This window comes from Xenopus tropicalis, chromosome 4 (genome assembly GCF_000004195.4).
Source record: "Xenopus tropicalis strain Nigerian chromosome 4, UCB_Xtro_10.0, whole genome shotgun sequence".
NCBI classification, from domain to species: Eukaryota; Metazoa; Chordata; class Amphibia; order Anura; family Pipidae; genus Xenopus; species Xenopus tropicalis.
Window position 1 is genome coordinate 145,992,902 of NC_030680.2, and position 23,173 is coordinate 146,016,074.

The window sequence follows — 23,173 nt, forward strand, 5'->3', positions numbered from 1 at the left end:
ATGTAAGTCATCAGTTGACAGGAAATGACCATTAGAGCTAGAGGTAAGTCATCAGTTGACAGGACGTGACCATTAGAGTTACAGGCAAGTCATCAGTTGACAGGAAGTGACCATTAGAGCTAGAGGTAAGTCATAAGTTGGCTGGAAGTGACCATTAGAGCTAGAGGTAAGTCATCAGTTGACTGGAAGTGACCCTAAGAGTTACAGGCAAGTCATCAGTTGACTGGAAGTGACCATTAGAGTCAGAGGTAAGTCATCAGTTGACAGGAAGTGACCATTAGAGCTAGAGGCAAGTCATCAGTTGACAGGAAGTGACCATTAGAGTTACAGGCAAGTCATCAGTTGACAGAAAGTGACCATTAGAGTTACAGGCAAGTCATCAGTTGACAGGAAGTTACCATTAGAGTCAGAGGTAAGTCATCAGTTGACAGGAAGTGACCATTAGAGCTAGAGGCAAGTCATCAGTTGACAGGAAGTGACCATTAGAGTTACAGGCAAGTCGTCAGTTGACAGGAAGTGACCATTAGAGTTACAGGCAAGTCATCAGTTGACAGGAAGTGACCATTAGAGTTACAGGCAAGTCATCAGTTGACAGGAAGTGACCATTAGAGTTACAGGCAAGTCATCAGTTGACAGGAAATGACCATTAGAGTTATAGGGATGTAGCGAACCCGCGCAAAAATGTTCGCGAACCCGTTCGCGGACTTTCGCCAAAACTCGCGAATATTCGCGAACTTTGCGAACCCCATAGACTTCAATGGGAAGGCGAACTTTAAAACCTAGAAAAGCCATTTCTGGCCAGAAAAATGATTTTAAAGTTGTTTAAAGGGTGCCACGACCTGGACAGTGACATGCAGGAGGGGGATCAAGGGCAAAAACTTCTCAGAAAAATACTTTTAAAAAAAACGCCAAAAAAAAGCGCCAAAAAAAAAAAACGCAAAAAAATAACGCAAAAAAAAAAAAAACGCAAGCTATTCCTATGTATATGCATAGGCGATAAAACGCGGCGGAAAAACGCGGCGGGAAAACCAAGGCGAAAAAACGCGGCGCCAAAAAAAAACGCGGCGAACCCAAAGTGGCGAACATCGGCAAAAGTCCGCGAATTTTCGCGAACGCGAACACCCGATGTTCGCGCGAATTAGTTCGCCGGCGAACAGTTCGCTACATCTCTATAGAGTTACAGGCAAGTCGTCAGTTGACAGGAAGTGACCATAAGAGTTACCGGCAAGTCATCAGTTGACAGGAAGTGACTGTTAGAGTTACAGGTAAGTCATCAGTTGACAGGAAGTGCACTTCCCCTTCATGTTCAAAGTTACAACTGTAACCTCAATATAGATCCACTTTCTGATGGCCTGGGTAAATAACCATAGCAACTGGAGCACCTTTTTACACACCACAATATGAAATAATGACCAACTGCAAACTTGCTTAGACGCTTTTGCTTTACTCGATTTTGAAATTGGGTAAACTTCCCCTTTAATCATAGAGCGTTCCGGCTCATAACATGTGGCAAACTTGAGAGAAGAGTCACAAACGGACAGACGTGATTTATTGTTATCATCGCAACGTTGAGACAAGTAATTTATGAAGGAACAAAATATTCTAAGAGGAAAATGCTTTAGAACTTCCAGAAGATAAATAGCGGGGGGGGGGGGGGGGGGGGGTGCCGAGCCCGGTGCTGTTGTGCTAATATGGATGATGTATTAGAACGTGTAATGATTTATATCCCATGCATTGCGGTGCAGTGACTGAAAAGAAACAGATTGCTTGGGGGTAGCGCAGGGACTTTCTGAAAAAAAATAAAGTGTTGGGTGGGGGTAAAATCCTTACTGATGCCATAATGTCTGCAATATAGTTCCAAGCCAGAAATAACCTTCTCTGAAAAGAGAAGGGTACAAAATCATTGGTATCCGACCTGCAAACCAGATAAAGGCCTAAAGCTTGAACCCTTCCCATTGAAGGGCTGAGGAGACTGGTTGGTGCATCTGTACTGATGCATCTGGCACATATAGAACTTTATTTATTCTAACAGGCCTTAAGGTGCCCATACACGTTAAGAGTCGCTTGCTTGGAGAGGTCGCCAAGTAAGCGGATCTTCACCCGATATCCCCACCTACGGGTGGGCGATATTGCGGAGCGTGTAGGCTAATTTGATCGTTTGGCCTTGGGGGCCAAATGATCAAATTATATTGGTGGCAATGGGGCAGTCGGTTCGGGGACCGCATCGATGAGCCAATGCGGTCCCCGATCCGACTGAATCTTTTAACCAGCCCGATCAATTTCTGGCCAATTTCAGCCCAGATAGTCAGGCAGGCCCCCTACGCGGGCCAATAAGCTGCCGAATTGGTCCAAGGGACTGATATCGGCAGCTACAATTGGCCCGTGTATGGGGACCTATATCCAGATCTAAGAAGGACATTGATCAAGACAATGGTTTCTTCTTTCCAGCTGATCAGAAAACAATAATGAACCCCAAAGTCTTGGTGGGTCTCCTAAAGCTACTGGACACCAGTGCTACCACATTGAGAATAGGCCCACCATTGAGATACTGGTGTCCTATGTATCACATGTATCAAAACAGTGCTACCAGGGATATTTCTGACTAATGGGAGCTTTCTGAGGCTGAGGAACCAACCCTGAGAATGATCCTGGATATATTGGTCTTTGGCATGTACAGGGCCAGTTTATTAGATTTCAGAACGTTCTACCTACCATGATGGACAACGCCCTTCAGTCCATGAATAATTGGGTCCAGGGCAGGATTGTTTCTTTGTGTAGCCTGTGAGAGAAAGATACAGAATAATATTAGGGAAATGCACAGGAGCAAAGCAAATATTACTGGTTAAATATCAACATGGATTTAGTCAGAATGTGGGATTCCCACCTCATCCCTTATACACAAGACACATTCAAAGGCCACAGTGTGTATAGATATATAGTGTGTATTGTTTCTATATATCTGTAACCTTGTTATGGGCTAAGGGGGCCCAGCCTGAAGGCCAGTTAGGGGGGGATTTGGGGTGAGTGCTTATTTGTGCCCTGGGTACCCCTGGAACTATAGCGGGGTGACTGTTACCCCAATGTTTCTATATATCTGTAACCTTGTTATGGGCTAAGGGGGCCCAGCCTGAAGGCCAGTTAGGGGGGATTTGGGGTGAGTGCTTATTTGTGCCCTGGGTACCCTGGAACTATAGCAGGGTGACTGTTACCCCAATGTTTCTATATATCTGTAACCTTGTTATGGGCTAAGGGGGCCCAGCCTGAAGGCCAGTTAGGGGGGGGATTTGGGGTGTGTGCTTATTTGTGCCCTGGGTACCCCTGGAACTATAGCGGGGTGACTGTTACCCCAATGTTTCTATATATCTGTAACCTTGTTATGGGCTAAGGGGGCCCAGCCTGAAGGCCAGTTAGGGGGGGATTTGGGGTGAGTGCTTATTTGTGCCCTGGGTACCCCTGGAACTATAGCAGGGTGACTGTTACCCCAATGTTTCTATATATCTGTAACCTTGTTATGGGCTAAGGGGGCCCAGCCTGAAGGCCAGTTAGGGGGGGGATTTGGGGTGAGTGCTTATTTGTGCCCTTGGTACCCCTGGAACTATAGCGGGGTGACTGTTACCCCAATGTTTCTATATATCTGTAACCTTGTTATGGGCTAAGGGGGCCCAGCCTGAAGGCCAGTTAGGGGGGGATTTGGGGTGAGTGCTTATTTGTGCCCTGGGTACCCCTGGAACTATAGCGGGGTGACTGTTACCCCAATGTTTCTATCTGTATAACTCAGAAGCCTTATGCCCCTGATACAAATAAATTTACATTTGTATTATATAAAGGCCTGTATCTTTACAATCCATGTCAGTTGTACTGTTTCCTAGTTTTCCTTCATCAAAATGAAATATGCAATGTATTGATATCCATCTGCCTATGATTTCATTATACATTTCCCATCATGCACTGTTCCACCCACGATTAGCATACGGGGGTGGGATCACACATAACCCCAATGTATTCTGTACATCTGTACATTATTGCACAAGTAATTCCCATCACACCTTGCTACTCCAGAATTAAGCAAATGTGGGCTGGACCAGGCAGATGTACTGTAATTAGCGCATTTTGTATTTAATTGCATTAGAAATTCCCAGAACACCTTGCTCTGCAGAATTTAGCCGGTCTATGCAAACCTAAAGACTTATTAGTGAACATGTGTCTAGGTTTCATCCAGTAATGGCTTTATATGGGGATAAACAGCTGCACATTACTGCATTAAATATTCCCATTGCCCCAAGTTACCCCGAATATGTGGGCGGGGATATGCAAAGTGGATATTTACATATCAGTGCATCTGTTTGTTATTTAATTAGTGTATTCCCCGCACCCCTCGACTCCCTAGCATTGAGTAAATGTGGGCACGATAGGCAAAGCCTAAAAAATAGGGCTGTTCTGCCCCAATAAGGGGTAATTATATCTTAGTTGGGATCAAGTACAGGTACTGTTTTATTATTACAGAGAAAAGGGAATCATTTAACCATTAAATAAACCCAATAGGGCTGTTCTGCCCCCAATAAGGGGTAATTATATCTTAGTTGGGATCAAGTACAGGTACTGTTTTATTATTACAGAGAAAAGGGAATCATTTAACCATTAAATAAACCCAATAGGGCTGTTCTGCCCCAATAAGGGGTAATTATATCTTAGTTGGGATCAAGTACAGGTAGTGTTTTATTATTACAGAGAAAAGGGAATCATTTAACCATTAAATAAACCCAATAGGGCTGTTCTGCCCCAATAAGGGGTAATTATATCTTAGATGGGATCAAGTACAGGTACTGTTTTATTATTACAGAGAAAAGGGAATCATTTAACCATGAATTAAACCCAATAGGGCTGTTCTGCCCCGAATAAGGGGTAATTATATCTTAGTTGGGATCAAGTACAGGTACTGTTTTATTATTACAGAGAAAAGGGAATCATTTAACCATTAAATAAACCCAATAGGGCTGTTCTGCCCCCAATAAGGGGTAATTATATCTTAGTTGGGATCAAGTACAGGTACTGTTTTATTACAGAGAAAAGGGAATCATTTAACCATTAAATAAACCCAATAGGAACTGCCATATTACTGACCAACTGCATAGAAAACCTGTTATTGCACATTTATAAAACACAGCTCTTACCGTCGGCAAATCAAAGGGCAAGTAACAAATCTACTGAAACTCCAGCTGCATAAAAAGTGCCATAAGTGCCGGCGGACAGAATGTGCCATTTGCAGAGCGGCTTAAATTTTATTTAAAAGCAATTTGCGTCCGCCCAGTCCACTCGCTTCTCCTTTGAGAAAATAATATGATCCCCCCCGCCTGCTTGTTTAAACAGCAGAGAAAAGGATCTTTCAATCCGCAGAAGCGTCGGGAGAGAGAGAGAGAGAGAAATTGCCCACCGGGGGGTCACATTTTATCAAAATGAAGGAAGAAACAGCCACCGGCTTGGAAACACTTTCCCAGCTATGAAAGTAATACAGGTATAGGACCCATTATCCAGAATACTTGAGACCAAGGGTATTCCGGATAAGGGGTCTTTCCGTAATTTGGATCTCCATACCTTAAGTCTACTAAAAAACAATAAAACATTCATTAAACCCAATAGGGCTGTTCTGCCCCCAATAAGGGGTAATTATATCTTAGTTGGGATCAAGTACAGGTACTGTTTTATTATTACAGAGAAAAGGGAATCATTTAACCATTAAATAAACCCAATAGGGCTGTTCTGCCCCAATAAGGGGTAATTATACCTTAGTTGGGATCAAGTACAGGTACTGTTTTATTATTACAGAGAAAAGGGAATCATTTAACCATTAAATAAACCCAATAGGGCTGTTCTGCCCCAATAAGGGGTAATTATATCTTAGTTGGGATCAAGTACAGGTACTGTTTTATTATTACAGAGAAAAGGGAATCATTTAACCATGAAATAAACCCAATAGGACTGTTCTGCCCCCAATAAGGGGTAATTATATCTTAGTTGGGATCAAGTACAGGTACTGTTTTATTATTACAGAGAAAAAGGAAATACATTTTAAAAATCTGAATTATTTCATTAAAATGGAGTCTATGGGAAACAGGCTTTACGGATAACGGGTTTCCAGATAACGGATCCAATACCTGTACCTTCAATGCAGTTTTCCCCTTTTCTGGAGGAGTTTTTTTTTGGGGGGGGGGGGGAGAGAGAAAAGCAAATAAAATAAATTGTGGAGATAAAACAGGCGCAGAGAGAGCCAAGATGAAATTAGAGTTAATGGGCGAGAGGTTCCCTGCTCCAAAGAGAGCGCTCAATCATCGGGGATGTGGAGTTGACTCGTTCGGCTAATGACCGATCCATTAAGCCTCCGATACAGGGGAGCTCATCAATGGCTGATTAATAATTATGGAAAATGACAGCTCGGTGGAACGATCCGTCCTGGGGACAGCGAGAGGCATCTCAGCCCCACACAGGTGGTTAGGGCCTCGTCTGCTCGATGGATTTTATTTATTTTTTTATATATTTTTACTAAATCAAAGACATTTCTACTGAATTATGGGGCACAGGGGTGTGACCCTTAGTGCTGGTGTATGGTGCCCTGTACCTAGGGTTGGCCCTTGGCTAGTATTCACCAAACTGGCCAGTGAAATACCAGGCAAGGCTGAGGCCGGTATTACAGAGACAATGTACTTTTAAATTTGTAATCCCTGTTGTTCCACCCCTGGCCCAACCCAAAGTTACTCTCTGCTCCCCAAATCCCTGCCTACTCGCCTAACTGGCACCCAAAACATCATGACTCCTCCCCTGCAATGGCACAACCCCGCCCTGCAACATCACATCTCCGCCCTGCAATATCATGACTCCTCCCCTGCAATGGCACAACCCTGCCCTGCAACATCCTGACTCCTCCCCTGCAATATCATGACTCCTCCCCTGCAATATCACATCTCCGCCCTGCAATATCATGACTCCTCCCCTGCAATGGCACAACCCCACCCTGCAATATCACATCTCTGCCCTGCAATATCATGACTCCTCCCCTGCAATGGCACAACCCCGCCCTGCAACATCATGACTCCTCCCCTGCAATGGCACAACCCGCCCTGCAACATCATGACTCCTCCCCTGCAATGGCACAACCCCACCCTGCAATATCACATCTCTGCCCTGCAATATCATGACTCCTCCCCTGCAATGGCACAACCCCGCCCTGCAATATCATGACCCCTCCCCTGCAATGGCACAACCCCGCCCTGCAACATCATGACTCCTCCCCTGCAATGGCACAACCCCGCCCTGGAACATCATGACTCCTCCCCTGCAATATCACATCTCCGCCCTGCAATATCATGACTCCTCCCCTGCAATATCACATCTCTGCCCTGCAATATCACATCTCCTCCCCTGCAATGGCACAACCCCGCCCTGCAACATCATGACTCCTCCCCTGCAATGGCACAAGCCCCCCTGCAACATCATGACTCCTCCCCTGCAATGGCACAACCCCACCCTGCAACATCATGACTCCTCCCCTGCAATGGCACAACCCCGCCCTGCAATATCATGACTCCTCCCCTGCAATGGCACAACCCCGCCCTGCAATATCATGACTCCCCTGATATGTTTGTCCCATAAGGCACCCTGTATGTGGGGCACTGGCTTTGATTCTAAATTTAGATCTTAAATCCATGCCATAAACTAGGGGTGTAAGTTGGGATACCTGGAATCCCCTGACACCCATAACAATAACGTCTCCCCAAATGTGGCTTAACAACAGTGTGTTGCCCCCCCCCCAAAAAAAAAAGAATCTCCAGAGGGGCCAATGCACACAGCAGCCCCTACCTGGCCCTCCCCCCACCTGTCGGGCCCACTTGTGTCCCCGGTTCCTGGCCACTCATATAGGGGTTGGTAAGAAAGCGGCTGAGTGGGGGTCCATAACTGTGGGGTCTGCTTCCTCTATAGTGACACCATTGCTCCCCAAACCCCCATGCACCCTGGACCCATGTTAATACAAGGGGAGAGTAATAGGAACATGTGGAACACATTAGTCCCACTCCTATTAAAGAGATAGTTCACCTGTAAATTAACCTTTAGTATGTTACAGAATTTCTGATTCACAGCAACTTTTCAATTGGTCTTCATGTTTTCTTTCTTATAGTTTTTGAATGATTTGCCTTACCAGCTTTCAAATGGGGGGGGTCACTGACCCCGGCAGCCAAAAACCAATTACTCTGTGAAGCTCCAACGTTACCGCCATTGCAAATTTTTATTGCTATTCTTTCTATTGAGGCCCTCTACTATACCTATTCCAATCTCTCATTGAAACCACCGCCTGGTTGCTAGGGTCCATCAGATCACAGCAACCAGACAGCTGTTGAAATTCCCAACTGGAACAAAAAGCTAAATAACCGATAAACCACAAAAAATAAAAAAAGGAAGACCAATTGAAAATTGCCTTGGAATATCACTGCCTACATCATACTAAAAGTCAGTTTAAAGACACAGGCACATATGCATTATATAATACAATATTTATTTTAATGAGACATTAGGCCAATAATCAGAGATAACATGGATACGGCAGTGAATTGCGTTCCTTTAGCCAAGTCCCGCGGTATCGGAGATAAAACCGCGCTCTGTGTATAAATCCCCCCCCGCGCCCCATTGTTATTCTCCGTGCGCAAATCAAATACATTGTCGGCCGGTGAATAGAGGATGATTATATTGCAGGGAAACAGATTCGCTTCGGCGCGGCTGATATTGTTCCAAAGCCGGGACGGCGGATCTGGCGCTGTGCAAAGCTGCGAGATACAGATACAAATCTTCATTTATTCTCCAAATCCCTCATAAAAAAAGTCTCCCTTTGGCTCTTCAAAAACTCAGCTCGAAGCTGGCCGGTTGGCTAGCACTGTATCTGGGTTGGTGCTGGACTCTATCTGCACCCAAACCACCCACTTAGATTGTAAGCTCTTTGAACTAATTGTTCTCATCATTAACTTTTAGTATGACGTAGAGCAGGGGTCCCCAACCTTTCTTACTCGTGAGCCACAGTCATATATAAAAAGACTTGGGGAGCAACACAAGCGCCATAAAAGTTCATGGAGGAGCCAAATAAGGGCTGTGATTGGCTATTAGGGGCCTCTATGCATCCTATCAGCTTACAGGGGGCTTTATTTGGTAGGAAATCTTGTTTTTATTCAACCAAAACCTGCCCCCAAGTCAGGAATTGAAAAATAACTCCCTGGTTTGGGGGCACTGAGAGCAACACCAAAGGGGTTGGGGAGCAACATGTTCCCCCCGAGCCACTGGTTGGGGATCACTGATGTAGAGAGTAACACTGAGACAATTTGCAATTGGTCTTTTTTTTTTTATTATTTGTAGTTTTTTTTAATTATTTCTGTTTTTGTTCAGCAGCTCTCCAGTTTGGCGTTTTAGCAGCTGTTTGGTTTCTAGGATCCAAACAACCTTAGCAACCAGGGTGTGGTTTAAATGAAAGACTTATGTATGAACAGGAGAGGACTTGAATAGAAAAAGAAGTACTAAAAAGTAACAATAACGTGGAGCCTCACAGAGCAATCGTTTTTTCTGGCTGCCGGGGTCAGTGACCCCCATTTGAGTCAGAAGAAGAAGGCAAATGATTCAAAAACTATAAATAAATAATAATGACCAACTGAAAAGTTCATTAGAATGGTCCATTTTATAATATCCACCCCTTTAAACACTCTGTTGTGAAATTTACAACTTATGGTAGTAGCTGAGGTTGAAAAAAGGAAACATCAGTGTTAACCCTTGCCCCAAATATAACTCACGGTGCCGCACTGGCCAGTAAAGGGGCAACGAGATACTAGTTTTGTGCCATAGCCGGGTATAATAATGTGGGTATGTATCTTAGGGGTTATGGTATAAAAGGGGCTACATGTGATCAGCAGCTCCATGGGGGGAGTCAGCTTTCTGCATACGGCCCAGTACAGGGTTACAGAAGCACAAAGATGGCAGCCATACACCTTATCCGCATCCCGACCAGCGACCTGTTGGTCATGTTAAAACCAAAAGCGACCAAAAGCGATGTAATCGCAAACCAAAAATGATGTCATCGCAAACCATCAGTGACATCATTGGAAGACTGGGAGGTGCAAAAAGTCAAATTTGCTTATATTGAGACTACAGTTTTTTGTGGGTACCCAACCCAATACCTGTGTCAACTGGTATAGGGTACAGTGAGTCCAATCAGAGAACAGTACACTTGGCAGAGAATTCTATAGATGGATCCTATAGGCTCATTCAGAGTAGGAGACCAGGGTGCTAAGGGCCCCTGAATGTGTGTGGCTGGGGCAGTTCAATACAGTGGTGTTTAGTTCATTGTGGGCATAGACTCACTGTTGAGAGTTGTAGTTTAACAACAAGAGAGCTAAAGATACTGAAACCCCAATCTTTCTGGCTTTCCCCAATTAAAACCCCTTTCCCAGTAGGAAAAGCAACGTTTCTACATGAAGCAGGAGGTTTAACTTGGCCTTTACTTCAAACTTTCCCTGTCAGGGTCATAGCATTAGATGAGCCCCAGCAAATAAAAGGTTTATCATCAGGATTCAGAAGTCGGCTCTATTAATCAGCGAAGCCGCGCTCGTTATCTCCCTGACGCCGCTATTAAGGCCGCATTTAATAAATCGGAGATTGTCGCCGTGATTGCTGCTCTGCCTGCCGACCGCCATAAATAGGTGGCGGGACGTCTTCTTTTTTTTTTGTGGCTGGTACAAAGGGAAAATAAAATTTTTATGGGGCCCATGTTTTACTGTATTGAGGCGGAGAAATAAGGGGAGAGAAGAGAAGGAGTTGCAGATAAAAATGAGTTCAGATAATCCATTCAGATAATTCACGAACATGGAATATATTCCATTTATGCGTCCGCTACTAAATAATCCGCGCAGTCCGTTCATTCGCTCACAAACGCAACCAACGGATACAGTCTGGTAGCTTGGAACCTGGCACAGCGGTACTGGCTACATGCAGCCACTAGGGGAGCTGTTCTATTGTGTGTGATAGAGGGTGACTAAGGGTGAAGACACACGGAGCTACTAGTAGCAGCTACAGAAACAGACAATGTCTCTACATGTGTTTATAGCAGGGGATTTTCTGGCGTTTAGTAGCCGTGACAAGTAGCTGCTACTAAGTAGCTCCCCTAAGGCTGAAGTCCCTTAGAAAAGCCTTTCCATTGGCAGAACTAGGAGTTGCTGGTGGAAAGCCCTTTGCGCCGCTTTGGTTTGTCGTGGGAAGTTTCCTACTGCGGGCAACTTTGAGAGACTTCGAAATAAACCAAACCCATCCAAAGGGCTTTCCACCAGCGACTCTTGGGGGCACGCTTACTCAAATCCGATTTTTTGGGGGCTTTTGGGGTAAAAATTTGGAGTAACCATGATAATTTCTGATGTTCTAAAGCTCCTTCTTTACCCTGCCCCAAGCTCCTCCTTTACCCTGCCCCAAGCTCCTCCTTTACCCTGCCCCAAGCTCCTCCTTTACCCTGCCCCAAGCTCCTCCTTTACCCTGCCCCAAGCTCCTCCTTTACCCTGCCTCAAGCTCCTCCTTTACCCTGCCTCAAGCTCCTAGTTTACCCTGCCTCAAGCTCCTAGTTTACCCTGGTGCAAGCTCCTCCTTTAACCTGCTACAAGCTCCTCCTTTACCCTGGCACAAGCTCCTCCTTTACCCTGGCACAAGCTCCTCCTTTAACCTGCTACAAGCTCCTCCTTTACCCTGGCACAAGCTCCTCCTTTACCCTGGCACAAGCTCCTCCTTTACCCTGCTACAAGCTCCTCCTTTACCCTGCTACAAGCTCCTCCTTTAACCTGCTACAAGCTCCTCCTTTAACCTGCTACAAGCTCCTCCTTTAACCTGCTACAAGCTCCTCCTTTAACCTGCTACAAGCTCCTCCTTTAACCTGCTACAAGCTCCTCCTTTAACCTGCTACAAGCTCCTCCTTTAACCTGCTACAAGCTCCTCCTTTAACCTGCTACAAGCTCCTCCTTTAACCTGCTACAAGCTCCTCCTTTAACCTGCTACAAGCTCCTCCTTTAACCTGCTACAAGCTCCTCCTTTAACCTGCTACAAGCTCCTCCTTTAACCTGCTACAAGCTCCTCCTTAAACCTGCTACAAGCTCCTCCTTAAACCTGCTACAAGCTCCTCCTTAAACCTGCTACAAGCTCCTCCTTAAACCTGCTACAAGCTCCTCCTTAAACCTGCTACAAGCTCCTCCTTAAACCTGCTACAAGCTCCTCCTTAAACCTGCTACAAGCTCCTCCTTAAACCTGCTACAAGCTCCTCCTTAAACCTGCTACAAGCTCCTCCTTAAACCTGCTACAAGCTCCTCCTTAAACCTGCTACAAGCTCCTCCTTAAACCTGCTACAAGCTCCTCCTTAAACCTGCTACAAGCTCCTCCTTAAACCTGCTACAAGCTCCTCCTTAAACCTGCTACAAGCTCCTCCTTTACCCTGCTACAAGCTCCTCCTATACCCTGCTACAAGCTCCTCCTTTACCCTGCTACAAGCTCCTCCTATACCCTGCTACAAGCTCCTCCTATACCCTGCTACAAGCTCCTCCTATACCCTGCTACAAGCTCCTCCTTTACCCTGCTACAAGCTCCTCCTATACCCTGCTACAAGCTCCTCCTATACCCTGCTACAAGCTCCTCCTTTACCCTGCTACAAGCTCCTCCTTTACCCTGCTACAAGCTCCTCCTATACCCTGCTGCAGCCTGTGTCTCAGATTACAGACAAGGATGAGTTCAGCTCCTTCTCCTCCTTCCACAATTTCCTCAGTTAAATACTGCATAAGGTTCTGAAGCAGCTCTGGTTCATTGGACCTTGCTAAGCAAGAAACCCCATGGAGTAAGGTCTGAAAGTTTAAGGAAATACATCCTTATTAACCCTTAAGGTGCCAGGGTGCAAAAAGTGTACAAGTTACATTGGGCCATTGCCACTGGCTTTATATTCCCTTTATACACACTTTGAACTTATGCCCTGTTTACTAGCGACGTGGCAACCTGCTCCGGGGTCTGAAGGGTTAAATCTGCTTCTGTTGTTATGAGGCTCGTAGTTTATTATTACGTCTCTGTCTCTAAATGCCAGCCTGGCAGCTTGGGGAAATGGGGCCCTAACAGCCAGCTATTTCTGCTGCCAGCTGATTAACCCTTTAACTGCTACCAGCACAGACTCAGTGATATTCTGTCGGGTTCAAGTACGCTCGCAGCTGTGCCAGACGGCAGTCGAGGGGTTACAGGTACCCAGCTTTTATTTTAATGCCACTTCTGGAGGTCTGAACTCTGTATCACATCTTATGTTTCCTAATTAGCCTCTTCCTGAGAATTACAGCTTCACAAAAGCCGTTACCACGAAAGCCGACAGAACTTAAGTACGGTTCATTGTAAGTCCATCTGGGGATTCTCAGCCTAAATGTATTCGTAACAACACTCCCCCAATGCCTTCCTGCCTGTTCCTGTACATGGACTTACTGCCCTGATACCCATTGTAAGCAGCAGTCCTGCCCTGCTTTATGGCTGAGATTCTAGCTATCTGTATAACAGAGCATTCTGTCACAGTGGCACAGATCCTATCTGATCCCCCCATTGTAAGCAGCAGTCCTGCCCTGCTTTATGGCTGAGATTCTAGCTATCTGTATAACAGAGCATTCTGTCACAGTGGCACAGATCCTATCTGATCCCCCCATTGTAAGCAGCAGTCCTGCCCTGCTTTATGGCTGAGATTCTAGCTATCTGTATAACAGAGCATTCTGTCACAGTGGCACAGATCCTATCTGATCCCCCCATTGTAAGCAGCAGTCCTGCCCTGCTTTATGGCTGAGATTCTAGCTATCTGTATAACAGAGCATTCTGTCACAGTGGCACAGATCCTATCTGATCCCCCCATTGTAAGCAGCAGTCCTGCCCTGCTTTATGGCTGAGATTCTAGCTATCTGTATAACAGAGCATTCTGTCACAGTGGCACAGATCCTATCTGATCCCCCCATTGTAAGCAGCAGTCCTGCCCTGCTTTATGGCTGAGATTCTAGCTATCTGTATAACAGAGCATTCTGTCACAGTGGCACAGATCCTATCTGATCCCCCCCCCATTGTAAGCAGCAGTCCTGCCCTGCTTTATGGCTGAGATTCTAGCTATCTGTATAACAGAGCATTCTGTCACAGTGGCACAGATCCTATCTGATCCCCCCCATTGTAAGCAGCAGTCCTGCCCTGCTTTATGGCTGAGATTCTAGCTATCTGTATAACAGAGCATTCTGTCACAGTGGCACAGATCCTATCTGATCCCCCCCATTGTAAGCAGCAGTCCTGCCCTGCTTTATGGCTGAGATTCTAGCTATCTGTATAACAGAGCATTCTGTCACAGTGGCACAGATCCTATCTGATCCCCCCATTGTAAGCAGCAGTCCTGCCCTGCTTTATGGCTGAGATTCTAGCTATCTGTATAACAGAGCATTCTGTCACAGTGGCACAGATCCTATCTGATCCCCCCATTGCAAGCAGCAGTCCTGCCCTGCTTTATGGCTGAGATTCTAGCTATCTGTATAACAGAGCATTCTGTCACAGTGGCACAGATCCTATCTGATTCCCCCCATTGTAAGCAGCAGTCCTGCCCTGCTTTATGGCTGAGATTCTAGCTATCTGTATAACAGAGCATTCTGTCACAGTGGCACAGATCCTATCTGATCCCCCCATTATAAGCAGCAGTCCTGCCCTGCTTTATGGCTGAGATTCTAGCTATCTGTATAACAGAGCATTCTGTCACAGTGGCACAGATCCTATCTGATCCCCCCCATTGTAAGCAGCAGTCCTGCCCTGCTTTATGGCTGAGATTCTAGCTATCTGTATAACAGAGCATTCTGTCACAGTGGCACAGATCCTATCTGATCCCCCCATTGTAAGCAGCAGTCCTGCCCTGCTTTATGGCTGAGATTCTAGCTATCTGTATAACAGAGCATTCTGTCACAGTGGCACAGATCCTATCTGATCCCCCCATTGTAAGCAGCAGTCCTGCCCTGCTTTATGGCTGAGATTCTAGCTATCTGTATAACAGAGCATTCTGTCACAGTGGCACAGATCCTATCTGATCCCCCCATTGTAAGCAGCAGTCCTGCCCTGCTTTATGGCTGAGATTCTAGCTATCTGTATAACAGAGCATTCTGTCACAGTGGCACAGATCCTATCTGATCCCCCCATTGTAAGCAGCAGTCCTGCCCTGCTTTATGGCTGAGATTCTAGCTATCTGTATAACAGAGCATTCTGTCACAGTGGCACAGATCCTATCTGATCCCCCCATTGTAAGCAGCAGTCCTGCCCTGCTTTATGGCTGAGATTCTAGCTATCTGTATAACAGACATTCTGCATTCAGTGGGAATGTGTATTTGCCATGAATTTAACCCTCGGGGGGGGGGGGGGGTCCCTACATTTTAATGATTCCCTGCTCTGTCACTCAAGAGGTTAACCAATTTGCTTAGCAAAAGGAAATTTAACCCCACGTGTCACAAGAGAAATGAGTTACATTACTGTTTGCCCCATACAGGGCAGTTAATTTATAATGGGTATAACGGAATCATTTGCTCCTTTCTGTGCATAATTTTAAGCAGCAGGTTCCGCGGCGATCAATCTTCTCCGCCAGGCGCAGAAAGCGGGAAAGCGACACCCAGGCCGTGACTTACTGCCGCAATGTTAATGGATTGGGGGTCCGAGCACATATTTCTCTATTCCCACAAGGAAACATCTGTTATTGGCTGGAAGGTTTAAGATGGAAGAGACTGGCGGCAAATAATTTCACTCGGTCGTTAATGTCCCACATTAATTGGCAGGCAAAAATATTCCTGATTAGCGTTTCCGGCCCGGCGATATTTATGTGATGCGCGGCTCTGAGTTTAAGCCCAATAAAAGAAAATTACAGTTTATTGAAGGAAACGTTATTTATAATAAAGATTTAAACTTCAGATAAATAAATGAGACGGGCAAAATGTACAGGATTATGGGACTGCAGATTGTACCCCCACAGAATAAGCTGTGCCCCCATACTGTACTGTCTAAGGGAAACACTATGGCACCCCCTCCCATATGTATAAATACAAATATACAGAGAAGGAATGTTCTGGGCACACAATAAGCTGTACCCCCATACTGTACTGTCTAAGGGAAACACTATGGCACCCCCTACCCATATGTATAAATACAAATATACAGAGAAGGAATGTTCTGGGCACACAATAAGCTGTACCCCCATACTGTACTGTCTAAGGGAAACACTATGGCACCTCCCTCCCATATGTATAAATACAAATATACAGAGAAGGAATGTTCTGGGCAAACAATAAGCTGTACCCCCATACTGTACTGTCTAAGGGGAAACACTATGGCACCTCCTACCCATATGTATAAATACAAATATACAGAGAAGGAATGTCCTGGGCACACAATAAGCTGTACCCCAATACTGTACTGTCTAAGGGAAACACTAAGGCACCTCCTACCCATATGTATAAATACAAATATACAGAGAAGGAATGTTCTGGGCACACAATAAGCTGTACCCCCATACTGTACTGTCTAAGGGAAACACTATGGCACCCCCTACCCATATGTATAAATACAAATATACAGAGAAGGAATGTTCGGGGCACACAATAAGCTGTACCCCCATACTGTACTGTCTAAGGGAAACACTATGGCACCCCCTACCCATATGTATAAATACAAATATACAGAGAAGGAATGTTCTGGGCACACAATAAGCTGTACCCCCATCCTGTACTGTCTAAGGGAAACACTATGGCAGCTCTGCCTACATAACAAGCTATATATAACAAACACACACACACAATAGGATGTAACTTTCTCTTTAAGAATCACATTTTCCACCTTCTGCTTCCTAAAAGCGAGCATTAAAGCAAATGAAGTACAAGGGGAATGTAATTTAATGTCTTGTGAATATTTCATGCAAAACTTTCTTTCAATGAATCTTTAACTGCACTAATATATTCCTTGTTCTCGCACGGCCCCCCCTCGCCGCCTTAAATCCAACTGCTACAGACAGCACCGTCTCTGGCGGGCAGAACGCCTGGCGCAGGCCCAACAAACCAGCCGGCACAGCGCGGGGGCTCGGGGGTCCGGCGGGAGCCCCAATGTGCAATTACAGAGAGCGCTGTCTGCCATATAGAGCGCTTAGTTACACTCACTGCACATTCTCATCTCACTGTCTTGCTTAAGGCCCAATGGGGGGGGGGGTAAAGCTGTCTGAGGCGCTAAAGGGGGGGGTCCCTAAACGTTTTGCAATTGGGAGTCTGGAATAAATGGAAACAAAACTCCAACACCCACCTTGCCTCTCCTTATATAGTAACAGGTGCTGTCGCTGTATAACGGGGTATCACAGGTATCCCCTAAACAATAAACAGCCGCTACAGGTATGGGACCAATAAGGGGTAATTATATCTTAGTTGGGATCAAGTACAGGTACTGTTTTATTATTACAGAGAAAAGGGAATCATTTAACCATTAAATAAACCCAATAGGGCTGTTCTGCCCCCAATAAGGGGTAATTATATCTTAGTTGGGATCAAGTACAGGTACTGTTTTATTATTACAGGGAAAAGGGAATCATTTTTAGAATTTAGAATTATTTTCTTATAATGGAGTCTATCGGGGATGGCCTTTTCCGTAATTCAGAACTTTCTGGATAATAGGTTTCTGGATAACGGATCCCATACTTGTGCATCGCAAAGGGAGGGGGCAAGCCTTGTATATACTGTTGCAACAAAAGGAACGCAATTTTTTGGGGCAGCCCTCTGTCAGGTGTTTAAGGTTGCCACCTCGCCTACCTGGGAACTCCGGGAAGGGGGGCGGGGCATGACGTCACAGGAGTGGGACTATGATGCGGCATTCAGCGATTGGACAATTGCCTTGTCAATCTTCGAGAATCCTGCCTGTTTCTGACCCGGAAAGCTCTACTGAAAACCAGGCTGTCCGGATCAAACCCGGGTTCAGTTCTGGGCTGGAGGGGCCCATGGGGTATTTTCTCGGTGTCCCGCCGGCCCAGTCAGACTCTGTATTTATTATGCAGAGCTTTTCTTGCGTCGTCCCACCACGGCCCAGGTTTATTGAGACCCACAAGCACTTTCTGTTATAAAAATGAATTGGGAATGATCAAGAGGGTTAAACCCCTTTCTGCCCAGAGAGCCACGTTCCGGCTCCGCCACGAGCAAAGGGATTAATTAGCGCAATGATCTCCCCAACGCTTGGCTTCTTTAGAGGAATCAGCTTAAGAAAACCAGGCGTTGTAAAAAAAAAAAATATATATATATATATATACACAAACATATATATTTAACCCCTAACCTGGAACTTAAAGGGATACACAAACCCCAAAGAAACGTTTTTCATTGTCTTTGTAAGGATAGCAGATTTATTTCTGCAAACGCTGTGGTGTCTGCTCTCTGCCAGTCCCTACTTTACTTCTCCCACCCTCTTATTTGAACGGCCAATACATGACACCCATCTAAAGATTTCTTAGTAAGTAAGCCCCACCTCTTTTAGGGTCTGCAGTATCCAGCAACTGGGAGGTATCTTACTAACCCCCACATAGAGTTGCCACCCAATTTATACCGGCCAGGTAGGGGGCATATTTCTGAATGGGCGGGTCTGTGATGTCAGGGGCGGGTCCATGAAGCAATTGGAGGAAGAGTCAGAGGTAATCAAGGCCACATTAAAAGTAAATTTTCAAGATTTGTCAGCCTAGAGGGGGAGCGGGTGGAGCTGGGACAGAGTGGAGCTGGGGGGGAGCGGGTGGAGCAGGGAGCGGGTGGAGAAGGGAGAGGGGGAGTAGGTGGAGCTGGGAGGGGGTGCGGGTGGAGCTGGAGCTGGGAGAGGGAGCGGGTGGAGCAGGGAGAGGGGGAGTGGGTGGAGCTGGGAGAGGGAGTGGGTGGAGCAGGGAGAGGGGGGAGTGGGTGGAGCTGAAAGGGGGAGTGGGTGGAGCAGGGAGAGGGTGGAGTGGGGAGGTGGAGCAGCTGGGAGAGGGGGAGTGGGTGGAGCTGGGAGAGGGGGAGTGGGTGGAGCTGGGAGGGGAGCGGGTGGCGCTTGGAGAGGGAGACAGTGTGGGGCGGGGATGGGGAGTGGGTAGAGCAGGTGGACCTGGGAGAGGGGGAGTGGGTGGAGCTTGGAGGGGAGCGGGTGGCGCTGGGAGAGGGAGAGAGTGTGGGGCGGGGATGGGGAGTGGGTAGAGCAGGTGGACCTGGGAGAGGGGGAGTGGGTGGAGCTGGGATGGGAGCGGGTGGCGCTGGGAGAGGGAGAGAGTGTGGGGCGGGGATGGGGAGTGGGTAGAGCAGGTGGACCTGGGAGAGGGGGAGCGGATGGAACTGGGAGGGGGAGATCTGAGGAGGATCAAAGGTGGGCCAAGCAGATTACTAATTTACAAATTTGGGTCAGAAAAAGAAAACTGCCCCATGGGGGAACAAAATGGGTGAGAGGGTCCCAGCAATCCAACTCCCACCCAGCACCGACCAGTAGCATTCAATAAACACAGCACATGTGAGCTTTCTGCAGCCCAAGCAAACACCCTATTATTAATTCCTTTCCCTCCATATAAGAGAGTATCTACATATTTGTATTTACTATGAGCAGGGATGGGATTCAGATGGTTCTGAGGTGTAAGCACATGAGCAGCGCAAGCAGAAAAGCTTTCCCCCATATGTTATTAAAATATCAGTATCCCGCACTGATACCCCCCGCGGTGGCGCAGGCCGCTCCTTTAACCCACAGTGGGGGGCGATGCGCCAAAATAACTCTTGCAGTGTAAGGGTTACGGTAAATAGCCGCCACCTAGGGAGCAGTCCCTAAAGGGCCTTTGTCAGCTGGCGGCTGGTACTGAGCAGGATTTGGAGGGCAGCCCAGGAACGACACGCATTTACTGCTGCTTACTGTCGCTCCTTTCCCTCTCTTTGTTCAAGGTGAATTTAGAAAAAAAAAAAAAAGACAAAAAAACAAGAAACAATTAGGAACAATGAAACGGGGGATAAAGTGTTACGGATCGTTACCCCAAATGGCAGCTAAATCGTTATTTTGCCTATTCATTTGTTACATGTAAATAGTAAAAGCTGAGAGTAAAGGGAGTTTTGCCTTGGCTGTATTTCCCTTATGTCTATGGAGGTTGCAGTTTCAGCCTCGCCTGAGCTGCCATTGTAGCTACAGCTGCCTAAAAGTTTCCCCATCGCTGCCTATGGCACTTTTATTGTCGTTCTTTCCTAATGAGAGAACGGGAGGGTAATGGGCAACTCATATGATGTTATTGGGGGGGGGGGGGGGGGGGAGGCAATAAATGAACAGCACACAGAGAGGTGCCATCAAACTGTATCAGCGTAGGCCATTCCATTCAACAAGGACAAATCTCCAGGTATAGTATCTTTATAAGGCAGCAGCAGTGGTGTAACTAGATATTACTGCCCCCCCAGCAAATTCAATTTGGGGCCCCAAAACACTAGGAAGCTGACCTACTCTACAAAAATATCTTAAACTTGCCTGTTATCCAGGGCATTACTCCCTACACTCCTGAGCAGGGTAGCAGTTGACTAAGCCCACCTTGGAGGTCCATCCTTTGGTCAGAACCCCCTTAGCTTATAATAGGTTAAGGATATAGGTATATAGGATACAGGGGCAGGCCAAGCCAAGGCTCCTGCCTGGTGCCCCCCCAATCGTTTTGCCATAGGCAGCTGCTTCTTCTGCCTACCCCTAGTTCCAGCCCTGATGGGATATAAGTAACAATCATTCAGTCATAGGTTGAAATCTAGAGGGTTTCACCCCAAATCTCACCCTAATAGACCTCCAATATGAGCTATCAGGGGCATCTAGTAGAGTTAACAGGTATTTCTTCACAAACCTGATCCTAACTGGCCTTCAGGCGACCATCCCATACCCACTGCTCCAGCCTTTGCCAGGGAGGTAAGTTCTACAGAGTGGGCCTCATTGGTTGGAAAATATTCAATGCCCCTTTACACTCCTGGGCAGGGCCTGCTTCTTCTGTAGCAGTTGACTTTTTCAGTTCAAGCCCACCTTGGAGGTCCATCCTTTGGTCAGAAAGCCCCTTAGCTTATAATAGATTAAGGATATAGGATATATGTAACAATCATTCAGTCATAGGTTGAAATCTAGAGGGTTTCCTAACTGGCTTTCAGGCGACCATCCCATACCCATTGCTCCAGCCTTTGCCAGGGAGCTCTACAGAGTGGGCCTCATTGGTTGGAAAATATTCAATGTATCCATAGTAAGGGTTTCCCAGTTGCCCAATTAGGCTTCGTCTTTGACTTGTGTATCAACTTGTACGCCCTCTTGGTCTTGGTAAAGTCAAGCATCCAATTATGTAAAGGTATTGTCACCTAACAACTGCTGTATTTTTTAGGGGGTGCAACGTCTGGGTATGGTAGGTTTATAAATAAATATCCTATAGATCTGTGCCCCCGGAGTCCCCCAGCCAATACGGTGTTCTCATTCTCAATGACTGATTTTTGGGTTCATATTCTTTTATCTTCTGCTAATTGGCTCCTTTTTCTCTGTGATATCTCAAGCACGTTCTATGAGATGTTCCTCACATCAAGGGTGGGTGACACCTACATGGACACGTGAGCCCTATAATGTTGCCTAAAACAAGCCAATGAAACGTACCTGAAAGAAAACCGACATGGCGGCAATCAACCTTTTCTCGGAGATGGCGGTTCCGAAACTGTCAAAGTCATCGGGGTTGTAGAAGAAAATCTGCATCTGCGGAGGAACCAATCAGAAAAGGATTTCAGTCATTTGGCCGAGTCAACCTCTACACATTGCAATAACCACAGGTCCTAGGGAAGGTTAATTGTACCAAGCTGGGTTCCACTGTACCCCATGTTGTGTACCCAGAATGCTGGGGGAACCCAAATACAGAACATTCTGCAACTGGTGAGGTCAGGGTTGTGTCATAATGACCAATTGCCTCTGCTCACGCCCAGATTATTAACCCCTAAAAAAGAAGGGTCTTGGCAAAAAGTGCTTGGGCATCAATAGAGATCTTTAAGGTTGATCACAGAAATGGTCCACACTGTACAATCCAAAGGCATTGTCTATAGACCCACAAACTGTATGGGTGGTGCCCCCCAAGGCTACAGCAACAAGTAGCAGCTTTAACGGGTAATGTTTTAAAAAAAAGGGTAATATGGTAATAGGGGTGTTATTGTAACTACAGGTATGGGACCTGTTATCCAGAAAGCTCGGGACATGTGGTTTTCCAGATAAGGGATCTTTCTGTAATTTGGATCTCCATAACTTAAGTCTGCTAAAAATCATTTAAATGTTAAATAAACCCAATAGGATTGTTCTGCCCCAATAAGGGGTAATTATATCTTAGTTGGGATCAAGTACAGGTACTGTTTTATTATTACAGAGAAAAGGGAATCATTTAACCATTAAATAAACCCAATAGGGCTGTTCTGCCCCCAATAAGGGGTAATTATATCTTAGTTGGGATCAAGTACAGGTACTGTTTTATTATTACAGAGAAAAGGGAATCATTTAACCATTAAATAAACCCAATAGGGCTGTTCTGCCCCCAATAAGGGGTAATTATATCTTAGTTGGGATCAAGTACAGGTACTGTTTTATTATTACAGAGAAAAGGGAATCATTTAACCATGAAATAAACCCAATAGGGCTGTTCTGCCCCCAATAAGGGGTAATTATATCTTAGTTGGGATCAAGTACAGGTACTGTTTTATTATTACAGAGAAAAGGGAATCATTTAACCATTAAATAAACCCAATAGGGCTGTTCTGCCCCCAATAAGGGGTAATTATATCTTAGTTGGGATCAAGTACAGGTACTGTTTTATTATTACAGAGAAAAGGGAATCATTTAACCATTAAATAAACCCAATAGGGCTGTTCTGCCCCCAATAAGGGGTAATTATATCTTAGTTGGGATCAAGTACAGGTACTGTTTTATTATTACAGAGAAAAGGGAATCATTTAACCATTAAATAAACCCAATAGGGCTGTTCTGCCCCAATAAGGGGTAATTATATCTTAGTTGGGATCAAGTACAGGTACTGTTTTATTATTACAGAGAAAAGGGAATCATTTAACCATTAAATAAACCCAATAGGGCTGTT

General features: G+C 45.8%; 1 protein-coding gene across 3 annotated transcripts in view; it reads right to left on the minus strand.

Annotated features, from left to right (window-relative positions):
• ptprg (protein tyrosine phosphatase, receptor type G) overlaps window positions 1–23,173 on the minus strand; it is a 357,095-nt gene that overhangs the window by 118,416 nt on the left and 215,506 nt on the right. For all 3 annotated transcript variants that reach the window (XM_031901245.1, XM_031901244.1, XM_031901246.1), the window contains exons 5-6: window positions 21,700–21,795; window positions 2,713–2,779 (exon numbers count right to left, since the gene is read on the minus strand). In XM_031901245.1, the coding sequence (XP_031757105.1) occupies window positions 2,713–2,779; window positions 21,700–21,795 (163 nt within the window). The remainder of the gene's footprint in view (window positions 1–2,712; window positions 2,780–21,699; window positions 21,796–23,173) is intronic.